Genomic DNA, 13,447 nt, shown 5'->3' with positions numbered 1-13,447 from the left:
CTCCTGGCGATTTCACACCAAAGGACGGTAAACGATAACACCTATTGTTACCCTGTATGGCGGTCGGCATTAAGGATATAAAACAAGGACTGGTCGGCTGTCCTTGTCTGTGTGGGATATATTGTTAAACTTTGACATGCAGTGTATCCTAGAGGCCTAGTATTTTGGATCTGATCTATGGCCCCGAAAATCCAGTGACAGGGCAAGCCGATTTTTGATGAAGGTAGCAAAGTGCCATAGGAAACCACAATTAGGTGTTTAGAGTTGCATGCCTTAGTCAATCCAGGGCGATTGGGTTGCCTAGTGGTTAAAGCGTTCGCTCGTCAAACTGAAGACCCGGGTTCGATTCCCCACATGGGCACACTGTGTGAAGAACATTTCTGGTGTGCCCCGCCGTGATATTGCTGGAATATTGCTTAAGGCATAAGTATAATAAGCTTAAGTATAATAATCATTGCATTCAAGTACAGGACTTGTTGGTGAATATTCAACATCGCCTTTATCACAAAATTTTAAAGCAATCTTTAAGTTTTGTCAACGTCGAAGACAGGGGTTTTACAATTTGTGTATTGGCTCATTGTCATCGTGCCCCGAATGCGTGGATCTTTTGCTATGCTATTAGCAACTAGTCTTCTCGCCCGGATTATATATTGGCAACCATGACTTAACTTTAATATTGCTGATTGGGGAGTAAAACAATATTTAAGCATATTTCACTGGATGGTAGGACGATGCATCGGACATTAGTATATTCTCTTCGCCTTCTTCTTGGGAATTTTCCCGTGGACACGCCAGAAACCTATGATTGTGGGTTCGAATCCCGGTTCGCCCCGATTACGTTTCCAGGTTTGTCAGCACTATACCCGTGCTCGTGGGTTTCACCGAAGTGATAAACGTCTGAGACCTGCATCACTTCGGGCTTTCCTCCCACATTAAGCTGACACGCCGCAATATAACTGGAATACTGTTAAAAGCGGCGTTAAACACAACTCACTCACTCACTCTGGGGAATTTAATGTGTCATGCCCAAAACGTATGGACTAAATCAAACACATTCTTGACTTATTTACCGATACAAGAATTGCAAAGCACATAGAATCACGGTGCTTATCTAACGATTACGCCGCCTACGCCCGAGACAGACCGACTGACCGATAACTTGAAGGCGCACATCCAAGGATAAATTAACTGAAGTTTAAGCATTTATTGACAGAAGACAATAACAACCTAGCTACATCATTGAAGCTTAAATTGAGCAATTAACAATAAGACTCACACAGCGTGAAGATGTCTGAACAGGTGAGTACACACAAGCTGGCAGTATTGAATGTAACAAGTCACTTCTAATACACATCCGATCCAATCTAAATACACAGAGAATATTACAAATCTACACAGGTATACGTTGCCATAACGCCAGTCTAATCAGATTAACGGACATCGCTGGGACCATCTGTTATGTAACCCGCTTCCATATAAACATCTGGACAGAAACTCCTTTCGTTGGGGGAACCAACGCGACTGTGCGAACTCATGTTCGGGATTTTCTTGCAGAGGAAACATAGCGTTAAGCTTATATAGCTTGAGGGGAGAAAAGTGCAGGCGTCGGAGTAGTAACTCCAGCTCGGGTGGTCCTCCATGTACATATTTGAAATGACATTCAGATTAATCCAACCGCGACAGACAGATGTGATCTACAGTCATCAACGTCGAAAAAAGGCCAAGGACATTTAAGCAACTGTCACAGTTTAACAGTTTGACACCGAATATATACGGTGTACGCCAACAACATATTATATATAGGTCTAAGCCAGGATGTATAGTTCACAACACAGGGCATATGCAGTCTGGACCAACGTGTATGATTAACAATACGGGGTGTATACAGTCTGAGCCAGAACGTATTGTTGACAACAAAGTCAACATCACGTCAACTTTCGGTCTTAGGCAGAGTGCAAAGTTGAAAGCACATGGTGTATATACGGCCTAAGACACAACGTGGCCTATTCGGTGTAAAACAGCACATATCATTGACAACACAGGGTGTGTAGGTCTTTGTTAGAACGTAAAGTTGACATAACAGTGTATGAGCCACTAAGCCAGACTTTCATTACGTTATTGGTGCAAAAAGTACGTATTCTGTTTATGCGATATGGGTTGAGGCGTCATGGCGTCTTGCCGCTGCATGACACACCCAAAACACTTACGAACTTACGAAACTGTCGCAATAGACAACGTGGATACCTTAGTGTCACTTGCGCTTGTGTCTCCAGTGTACTTCCGGCTTGTTCGTTTCTTTATTGGACAGCATGTAATGACACGCCTGAATTCTTCACGCAACGGCTGACTGGCCACGATGTAGATGATGAAGTTAGCGGAGGAGTTGACAATTTCAAGCCAAGTTGACATTATTCCGACGACCTTGTAAATATTGTTCCGAGTTCTAGGGAAGCTGTATTCGTAGTCAAAGAGTTGTATGAGGATTAAAAGTGCACCTGGTGTCATGCAGAAGAAGAACAGGAGAGCCAGACCCAACAATGTCTGAGTGATGCGCTGTTCTGCTGACGTCTCGTCGCGATTCTGATCCGTCATCTGGGAGCGCGTTGACTTGGAGCGGTACAGTCCCACAATGATGGCGATGTTGCAGATGATGACGACGGCGATGGGGGTGAAGCGAAGGAGGGACGTTCTGAGGATATAAAGCGCAGAATAGAAGTCAAAGTTCTTTCCTACCTCCGACACTTTGAGAACTGTGGCCATTTGTGTCGAATTGGGTATAGGGACCTCAGTAGGCACGTACTCCAGGGAACTCGGAAGATATAAGGCTACAACCAGAAGACTGCAGATGAATATTGAAACTCCCATTGTCTTCCTTGTCCAAAGTGATTTAACTTTTAAAGGTAACAACACAGCACACAACCTCTCCAGCGTCATAACTACGATCAGTAAATTTGATGTACTACCGAAAACTGACATAAGAAAAGATCCAAAATATGGAAATGCTTTTCGTGAGATATAAAGTCCAGGTTTATAGTCTAAAGCGATGGAGATTCCGATCAGAGAGAAGAGTATCGTTCCAATGAGGTGTAGAAAGTCATAGACAGTTAGAGAGAGGAGAACCATCTTGGTTGTGTCCCGCATCTTGTGACGTAATAAGACCACAAAACTGATTGCGTTTCCAACAAGACCAATGAGGGCTGTTACCGGCATGATGGACGTGTACATTACCATCCTGTAGATAAACACGGCTTCAGCTGGGATGACGAAGTAGCCGGGTGGATAAAATGATTTAATCGTAGTGGCTGGTTCAGTGACATTCAAGTCATCTTCTGTTCGATTTGGTAGAGTAGTGATCTCCATGGTAAAGTTTTCCATTTTAGCTGGATCTGTAAATGGGATGAGAACAATTGTCAATGTTGATATTTTACATTTGACAGTTGTTGTATAAAGCCTAAATTCTGTATTAATTTATCAAATTGACTTGTATATCCTTTGTGTAGGAGGTTGTCATGGTTATAAAACTAACACCTTATCATGCTTAAAGAGTAAGCTATTGTTTGAAGTCAGTTACCGCAGTTTTGATATCGGTCGTATGTATTCAGGTGCTACGGAGGAACATAGTGTTTACAATCTCGTGAAGTATCGACGATGCATTTAGCTAAGACTCACGACCGATCGATAACGATTACGATTACGATTACGATTGAGATATAATGAAGTTAGGTGGGGAAAAATCGTTGTATGTATGATAAAGTGTCCTTTATATGATCCAGGTGTAGAGGATGTATATTGTTTTACCTGTATGTGCCAATTGTTATCACTAATGTAAATATGCATACATTTAAAACTATAATTGCCACAAACGGTCCTGAACAAATCAAATCATTATGCTTGTTTGTTTATGATGCTTATGAAAGAAGGTTGTTTAGAATCATGTGTATTACCGCTACTGCACTTGTAAATTGTCATTTGTATCTTTACATCTGACCTTCATACTGAATAAAGTAATGGTTGATTGATTAGTTCTGCAATTCATTTTCAATATATATTAATATTTATATAAGTTATCAGTATTGTTTCATGTGCATATTATATGTATCTCTTAATGTGTTTTTTGACGCGTGATGATCGGGGGTAGAACAGGTCTTCGGCAACCCATACATAAAAGGCGACCTTGCTTGTCGTAAGAGGCAACTAACGGGATCGGGTGCTCAGGCTTTCTGACTTGGTTGATACATGTCATCGTATCCCAATTGTGTGGATCGATGCTCATGATGTCAATCACTGCATTGTCTGTTCCAGACTCGATTATTTACAATATATTTAAAATCTTGCTGAATTCGGCGTTAAATACCAAACAAACAAACAAACAAACAAAACATGATGTGTTTTGTGTATATTGTACCTGATATATTGTATTTCAAGGACTTTCAAATGTATTAAGAATTCCCTTGCTGCTAATTTAGTATTGTCATTGTCATGTTTCTCTCAATGATGTCCAAGCTAACCCGTGAGATTAGGATCACCCGAGTAAGAGTGAACACTATATCCATAGCCGTGTACATTTGGTAAGTGCACCAAGCATTAAGCCATTTTGTGGGCTGGCTGGGATCCTGGAATGAACACCCTCTATGCTTTAAAGACCCCTCATATATTTTGCCTAATGTTCTACTAAATAATTTCAGATATTTTGAAATAAATTTGATAAATTGTTATTGTTTTAGAATCATCACGTTTTTGTTAAAAAGTTACGTATCAGCTCGACTGTTCGTTGAAACCACAACAAGTCTCAAAATGGGTTTGGGTTTTAAGTAAAGAATATTTTCTGTTGTGATATAAACTGTAGTAATGGCTTTTTCGCAGATGAATGTTATAGCAACTATATGCTAATATATGCCTTAAGCGGAATTACACGATTACATTATTATTTGTGCAAAATTAATTTGCAATAACTTAAACAAATTACCACGGGATGATGGTCTGTTGCAAACGACAAAACACAAACACTGGTTTATGAAGGTACTAAGAGGCGATTGCCCTAAGTTGTCATACAGAGCTACAAATTCTTTTTAATAAGCGGATATTTCACCAATAAATTCAAATAAAGATAAAATATGAAGATACCACTGAAAAACAAACATTAAACAATAACACATCACGAGACAATCGTAAAAAGAACAGGAATATGGTCGTAAGACGTTAACACATACCTGTAGGGCAAAGTAGTCTCTTCAAAGACAGATGGGGAAGTGACAGCGAGTTATTAGTGAATCAAAGTAACATAACATCTCCTAATGGGCCAAATGGATTTGTAACCATCACGATGTTTTCCGCACTGATCAATTTTCACTTGCCTAACGTTAATTATCACCGCTGCCAGAAAGGTGGTTTGTATTAATGCGTTCTTTGTGTTGCTTTTGGTCATCACGAGGTGCTTGTCAAGAATCGTCTGAATGTTGATCCAATCGCTGTCAGCTTGTCGACATTGAAATTGAAGGTGAAAATGATATGCAGTGATTGTATTGGCTGCATAAGACATTTCATCCTAATACGATGATTGTTTTAGTCAGAAATTATTTAAATAAAAAAAGAATTCACTAAATAAAAGTGACAAAATCCTTTCCATATTCATATGAAATCTCTGCCAAAAGCAGAGTCAATTGTACGATTCCGACTGTATCATGAGCATGTGTTTATAAGTCACTATCGAACACTGATGATGCCAGGTGTTCCCCAAAAGGTGAGCGTATCCTGCCCCACCGGTGGCACACGTCACAAATACACGCAATTGCAAATCAATTTTTCACTTAAAAAAATACGGGAACATATGGTACATGTCAAAATAGGGAAGTGCATGTACATCATGCTTGTAAATGATGCGCGCGTCACATTTGGACATTTCATCCGCATGTCTACCATTAAACCTTTTGAAAACTTTCCTGAGGCCTTGAATGTTGTAACCTTGAATTAGCAATTTCGTATGAGGCTCTGAGTGAGTGAGTAAAAATTTAACGTCACATCGGCATTATTTCAGCCATATCGTGACGAAAAAAAGTATTATATTAAAAATAGTTATATTTAGACTGTATACAAACCTGTCGTCGAAGGACAGTAAAATAACTAGATTTATCACAGATTTTATTTACAACTAGTCGATAACCATAAAAATATAACGATACAAGATAGAAATGAGCAATAGATCGCCAGCCACTGAAGAGAGATCACCATGCCAGGGTCCATGGGGACTTACAGTACTTTTGCTACCTGCATGGACCCCAGCTGGATTTACATCATCCCTTCAGCTGTTGGCGATTATTGACAAATTTAGCCAAACATTAAAACAACACATATGCTACGATTGAAAACGTGGTAGAAAAACAATATACTTTGAAAGACGTGATTCTACATACCCTCTCAGGGGGACAATAATTATACACTCCTTTAACCCCCTTCGAGAATACAATCTCAGTTACTGATTTATATTACCTATTGTAAATGTGAATTTATTTATTTACATAACATCATAATCAACATTTATGAAACAATTCAATTTCCTTAAAAAACAACAAAAATAAACGAGAACTTACCTGATGAAAACAATCCTTGATTCCTGAAACTTTGAAATATTGATCCCTCGTGATGGAAAAATCAATACAGTCAAGCAGGACATGCTTGATCGTGATTCTTTCATCACAAGGGATGCAGAATGGAGGATCCTCACCTTTTAGTAAATATTCATGAGTATATCGTGAATGGCCAATACGACATCGTCTCAATACGACCTCTTCAAATCTGGACTGACAACCCAAGTAGGTATAACCGATATTTGTTTTTATTGGATGTAATTTATTTATACCCATTTGGGTGTCCCACTTCTTCTGCATTAGATCTCTGATGTAACATATAATGACAGGTTTTTAATCACCTATAGGAAGTGGTGTCACAGACTTGTTAAGTGCTGCCTTTGGTGCAGCATCAGCCAAAATGTTACCAACGATCCCAACATGCTGGGTAACCAACAAAAGACGATGTCGTTTTGGCCATTTGCGAGATTATCGTGTAATTCAATTATTTCAAGTAATATTGGATGCTGACACGACATATTTTTCATTGCTTGAAGACAGGACAACGAGTCTGAAAAATGATAAATTCATTGTGTTTAGACTGGCTATTTATATAGTTTAGAGCAGTTAATATGGCCTTTGATTCTGCTGTAAAAATTGAAGAGCCATCCGGTAATCTAGTTGATATAGAGTCGGATCCAATGATGGTAGCGCTGGCAACAGCAACTCCATCCTTGGGTCCATCTGTAAATATTGATTTGTAAGTGTTATATTCGCTTCTTAACTGATTATATTCTTGTAGATATTGTAGTTGATTAGTGTCAGATTTCTTTTGTTTAGATAATTGTAAGATCCACCTGTGGCTTTCCCAATTGCCAAGGAGGAGAAGAAAGCAGGCGGAAAGGATATATATTTTCGAGTTCATTTTTGCAGCAGAAATGAAAGTTTGATTCTGATTGCTAGTGGTGGAATAAATGATGATCTTTTATTGAAAAGATCCCCATAAAGAGGATTAAAAACGCAGTTGTAAGCTGAATTAGACTTATTTGAATATAGTTTAGTTATGTATAATTGTAAAGACAGTTTAATACGGCGCTGTTTAAGAGAAGGTTCATCGGACTCAATGTACAAACGGTCAATAGGAGATGCTCTAAAAGATCCAGGGCAGAGTCTTAGACCTTGATGGTGGATGGAAACTAAAAGTTTAAGATTGCTTTTACAGGGCCCACCATAGATGATGGAGCCATAGTCGAGTTTAGAACGGACAAGTGATCTATATAAGTGAAGTAAGGTCGTCTGATCTCCTCCCGAATGGAATAAGAAACGACCTTTAATAAATCCAGTGCCTTCAGACATTTAGCTTTCAAATATTTAATATGTGGTAAGAAAGTAAGGTGATGATAAAAAATTATTCCTAAAAAATTAGCTTTTTTCATTGGATTTTAATTGGACTTCCAGCTATATGTAATTCTGGGTCCCTATGTGGTTTATATTTTCGACAGAAATGGATACAATTAGTTTTAGATTTAGAAAACTTAAAGCCGTTCTGCTCTGCCCAAACATTGATTTTATTCAAACAAAGTTGCAACTGTCTTTCAATCAATCGTGTGCATATTTTTACCTCGAAATGATACATTAAAATCGTCAATAAATAACGACCCTTTAACAGAGTCAGGTGGATCCCACATGTACCTGGAAAAGCCTATCTGTCCGTATCGCGTGTGTCCACCATGTGCATTGATGACTGCCGTGCAACGTCGATACATGGAATGGATGAGGCAGTTGATGAAGGCCACAGGCACTAGATGCCACACACTGAGGAACGTCTGACGCAGTTCTGAAGCCATTCTGCTCGAGGAAGTCTGTTGTTGCTCTCTCAGTATGGACACGGGCGTTATCATACTGAAACTCGTGGATGCGGCGACGTGCCAAATGAGGTATGGCATGTGGTGTCAAGACTTGATCAATGTACCGAGCTGCTGTGACACCATTGCCTCTCCCTGGACCGATGTTCTGGAAGAACACAGGGCCGACCCTCTGTGCAGGACCAATTCCACCCCACACCATGATGCTCGGACCACCCCACGAGTCTCTCTCAACAACACAAGCATCCGAATAACGTTCCCCGCGGCGTCGCCAGACTCTCTGCCATCTGCTGTTGAGATACAGTAACGGCTCTCGTCTGAGAAGAGGACTCTTCTCAACTGCTGGTGGCACCAATGCTGGTGCTGTGTTGCCCACTGAAGACGGTCCCGGCGATGACGTGGTGTCAGCATTGATCCTCGGTGTGGCCTGTGACAGTGGATGTGTCGACGCACGGATCCGCACTAATGTGTCGCTGGTGTGTCCCCATGATCTGTCGAGCAGTTTCCGCAGCAGTAACAAAGTGATCTTGAAGATGCTGTCGCCAAAACCGAATAACCAAAACCATCATCCAGCAACTACGATGCTAATGGAGTGCTTTCTCCAGTACTTGACCAATGGGCGAACACACTTCGTGAAGATGTAAGGGGCTGACGTGAGACTAAGGAAGAACTGCGAAACAGTAATACTTTCCAACACCTTGGCGTTTCCAAGTATGTTGACTAGGATGGATGTCAATGTGATGCCAACCTGACTTTAAACCAATATTGGGACCTGAGTTTTCGAAAAAGTCTAGTGCGACTTTATAGCCTTCAAAAACAATTTTATCTTTCGTGACAAACTGATTCACCTATCTCAGGTCTCTTTTTGCCTGAACGCTGAACAGACACTATAAGAGGATAACAACACGAGGAAGAGTATAACTTCAACAATGCATTCGTTTTTCAACAGTTCCTTAATAGACTCTGAAACAAACTTTCGATTTCTTTACAGCAGAGCTATTGTTTTTACTGTGTGCACGAGGTGGGCTGTCAGCTAAGGGTAACCTTCCTGAATAGTTTTGAGAATATATTCTGATGCATCAATGTAACTCCAAACTGAAATACACCTCCTTAAACTACCTTTCGCAATTGCAGAAAATAGTGACTCAATTTCAAATTGATCAATCATAAATATGTCTGAACATCCAGAGTCTTGATCTGTACCTCGGAGAGTTGAGACATCAGAATCGCCTGTGCGTGTGTTTCCCAAACTGTGTTTATTGGGAATTCAGCATCTGTCCCGTGTGAAGTTTTCCGACAAGAATCTGAAAAGGGTACCTTGTCGTCAATCACAAAGATAGAAGCGTAGGCTGTCTGATAGACGTATTGCCTTTGCTGAGCTTGAGGAAGATACAGATCTCGGCCATGAATCCATTATGAAAGTATTATTTATGAACATTTACAGATGAAAAAGATATCTGCTCGTTGGGTGCCAAAGTTTCCAAATGATCTTAAGGAAAAAAGAACTGGCATAGCCAGAGAAAATTGAGAGCTGATTGAGGAAGATTTTGTCTAATTCTAAAAGAGATTCGTAACGGGTGATGAAACATGGGTCTACCACTATGATCCCGAGTCAAAACGTCAATCCATGGAATGGCGCCATTCCACTTCCAAAGGAATTCAAGTCTTGAAGATCAGTGAAGAAAGTTATGGCCGTTGCATTCTGGGATGCAAAGGGTGTGATCCTTTTTAAAAGTGAAAAGAGTTCTTTTTTTATATTTCAGTACCCCTTCGCACACCTCTCGACTTGCAAAGGCTGCTGTGCGACAATGTTGGTTCGAAGAGGTTCCTCACCCTTCATACTCGCCAGACCTGGCACCGTTTCCACCTGTTTCCTAGACTGAAAGAACACCTTCATTGAAATCGCTATGATGACAACGATGACTTCAAAGCTGTTGTGAATGTTTTTTTCAGGATGTCTTTAGAAAACACCTTCCTGACTGGAATTGAAAAGTTTCACTATCGATATGAAGAGTGTATTGAAAAGCAGGGAAATTATCAGGTCTTTGAGAGGCATTTAGAAGTGATACACACAAGGAAGAGAATATACGGATGTTTCAGAGTATATGCTTACTCAAAATTACTATGTAGCTAATTACTGTAAAGTTTTGGCTTCCATTGTCTATTGCTAATCACCTATCAGCGCCAATCATCTGTTGGCTTCCCTTGTTAGTTTCTACCCTTTGTTTTTTCCACCTTTTGTTATCTTATTTTGTTGTTGTCCTTACTGTACACATATATGCTATCTGCCTCTTGGCATTCATTCACCAGATGAAGGAGTAAGCATGTACTCTGACACGTTGTATTCCTCATAATAAAGAAGTTGACATCCATATAATCTCTTCCTCAGGGAAATTATGATGTAAAAGTAAAATTAAAAAACACTTTCGAAATTGTTGGTTTTGTTTGTTAAGGTTCGAACTTTTTTACCAGCCCTCGCACCTAATACTCATTCATAATCGTCTAGAGTTGAAGATCGCTAGTTCACAACAAAGGACGTTAAACGATGACACTTTTTATTACCTTGTCTGGCGGTCGGCATTAAGGGTAAAAAACAAGGACTGGTTGACTGGTTTACTGACACAAGAAGTGCAAAGCACATAAGCACATACGATTGAGTAACGCCTCACAAACAGAGGAACCGAAACGTTTTAGCGAACGTAAATACACCCACGTGATGTTAAAAATACATCAATAGACAAACCGATGGCATTATGGCGCAGAGACAAGGATAAAACAAACTGAAGTTTGAACATTTATTGACACAAAACAATAATAACCAAGCTAAAATTATTGAGGCTTTACGTGAGCAATTAACAGTAAGACTCACACAGCGTGAGCATGTCTGAACAGGCGAGTATACACAAGCTAGCAGTACTGAATGTAACAAGTCACTTCTAGTACACATCCGATCCGATCTAAATACACAGAGAATTTTACAAATCTACACAGGTATACGTTGCCATGACGCCAATCTAAGCAGATTAACGGACATCAATGGGCTCCAACCACCTGTTGTAACCAGCTTCTATATGCAAATCTTGACAGTAACTACTGTCATTGGAGGAACCAGCACGACTGTGCGAACTCATGTTCGGGATTTTCTTGCAGAGGAAACATAGCGTTAAGCTTATGTAGCTTGAGGGGCGAAAAGCCTAGAAGTCGGAAGAGGAAACTCCGCTCGGGTGGTCTTTCACCCCTAGCGGCTATCCAAGGCTGTTGAGTGAGTTTTCTATGAAACTATAATCCGAAACTACGGATTGGCATTTAAACTAACATAAGTAGTACGACAATCATGATGTTGTGCAGCAATTGAACTTTAAGAAGATTTATTTATACAATCAAGACCTAAGAGGTCTTTTAATTAATGAAAAATCCGATGGAATTAAACATTTAATCTACATAAGCAATAACAATACAAGGGAACGGCTCCACAATCTGAACTTTGTCACACAGAGCAAGACGTCAATGTTCATATTTGAAATTACACTCAGATTGATCAAACGATGACAGACTGATGTTATCTTAAATCATCAACGTGAAAAAAACCCCTCAACAGGTCAAGGACATTTAAGCAACTGTCACATATTTACAGTTTGACACCGAATACATTCAAAGTTTATATAGGTTTAAGACAGAATGTTTAGTTCATAACCCATCGTATATAGGTCTGCGACAGAACGTACAGTTCACAACACAGAGCATGTGCAGCCTGGACCAACGTGTATGATTAACAACACGGGGTGTATACAGTCTAAGCCAGAACGTGTAGTTGACAACATAGTCAACATCCGGTCTTAGGCAGAGTGCAAAGTTGAAAGAAAACTTTGTATAAATGGGTCTAAGACAGAACGTAAAGTTGACAACATAGTGTATATATGGTATGAATCAGCGGTCAAAAACATAACGTATCACTGACAACACAAGGTATGTAGGTCTTTGTTAGAACGTAAAGTTGACATTACAGTGTATGAGCCACTAAGCCAGACTTTCATTACATTATTGGTGCAAAAAGTACCTATTCAGTTTATGCAATATGGGTTGAGGCGTCATGGCGTCTTGCCGCTGCATGTCACACCAAAAACATCCTCCGGTGCATTTGAACTTATGAAACTGTCGCAATAGACAACGTGGATACCTTAGTGTCACTTGCGCTTGTGTCTCCAGTGTACTTCCGGCTTGTTCGTTTCTTTATTGGACAGCATGTAATGACACGCTTGAATTCTTCACGCAACGGCTGACTGGCCACGATGTAGATGATGAAGTTAGCGGAGGAGTTGACAATTTCAAGCCAAGTTGACATTATTCCGACCAGGTTGTAAACATTATTCCGAGTTTTAGGGAAGTTGTATTCGTAGTCAAAGATTTGTAGGAGGAGAAAAAGTGCACCAGGTGTCATGCAGAAGAAGAACAGAAGAGCCAGACCAAACAATGTCTGAGTGATGCGCTGTTCTGCTGGCGTCTCGTCACGATTCTGATTAGTCATCTGGGAGCGCGCAGACTTGGAGCGGTACAGGCTGACACTGATGGCGATGTTGCATATGATGACGACAGCGATAGGGATGAAGCGAAGGAGGGACATTCTGACGATGTACAGCGTAGCAAAAAAGTCTCGGTTCTTTCCGAACTCCGACAGTTTGAGAACTGTGGCCATTTGTGTCGAATTGGGTATAGGGAAATCAGTAGGCACGAACTCCAGGGAATAGGGGAGAAACAAAGCTACAACCAGAAGACTGCAGATGAATATTGAAACTCCCATTGTCTTCCTTGTCCAAAGTGATTTGACCTTTAAAGGTAACACCACAGCGCACAACCTCTCCAGTGAGATAACGACTATCAGTAGGTTTGATATACGACCGAAAACTGACATAAAAAATGATCCAAAATATGGAAATGCTTTTCGGGAGATATAAAGTCCAGGTTTATAGTCTAAAGCAATGGTGACTCCGATCAGAGAGAAGAGTATCGTCGCAATAAGGT

At 40.2% G+C, this 13,447-nt stretch overlaps 2 protein-coding genes across 2 annotated transcripts; both read right to left on the bottom strand.

Moving 5' to 3' along the window:
• Positions 1–2,211: 2,211 nt before the first annotated feature.
• Positions 2,212–3,375, bottom strand: LOC124132828 (FMRFamide receptor-like). Its single transcript, XM_046496970.2, has one exon. It carries the CDS (start codon positions 3,373–3,375, stop codon positions 2,212–2,214), a length of 1,164 nt encoding a protein of 387 aa, XP_046352926.2.
• Positions 3,376–12,508: 9,133 nt separating this feature from the next.
• On the bottom strand, positions 12,509–13,121 carry LOC124132829 (tachykinin-like peptides receptor 86C). Its single transcript, XM_046496971.2, has one exon. The coding sequence runs from the start codon at positions 13,119–13,121 to the stop codon at positions 12,573–12,575; it is 549 nt and encodes a 182-aa protein (XP_046352927.2). The 3' UTR covers positions 12,509–12,572.
• Between the last annotated feature and the right edge of the window lie 326 nt (positions 13,122–13,447).

The sequence above is a fragment of the Haliotis rufescens genome, unplaced genomic scaffold (assembly GCF_023055435.1).
Source record: "Haliotis rufescens isolate VD_foot unplaced genomic scaffold, xgHalRufe1.0.p SCAF_11, whole genome shotgun sequence".
Taxonomy (NCBI): domain Eukaryota; kingdom Metazoa; phylum Mollusca; class Gastropoda; order Lepetellida; family Haliotidae; genus Haliotis; species Haliotis rufescens.
Note: the sequence above shows the minus strand (reverse complement) of the source record. Positions and strands in the feature narration are given on the sequence as shown.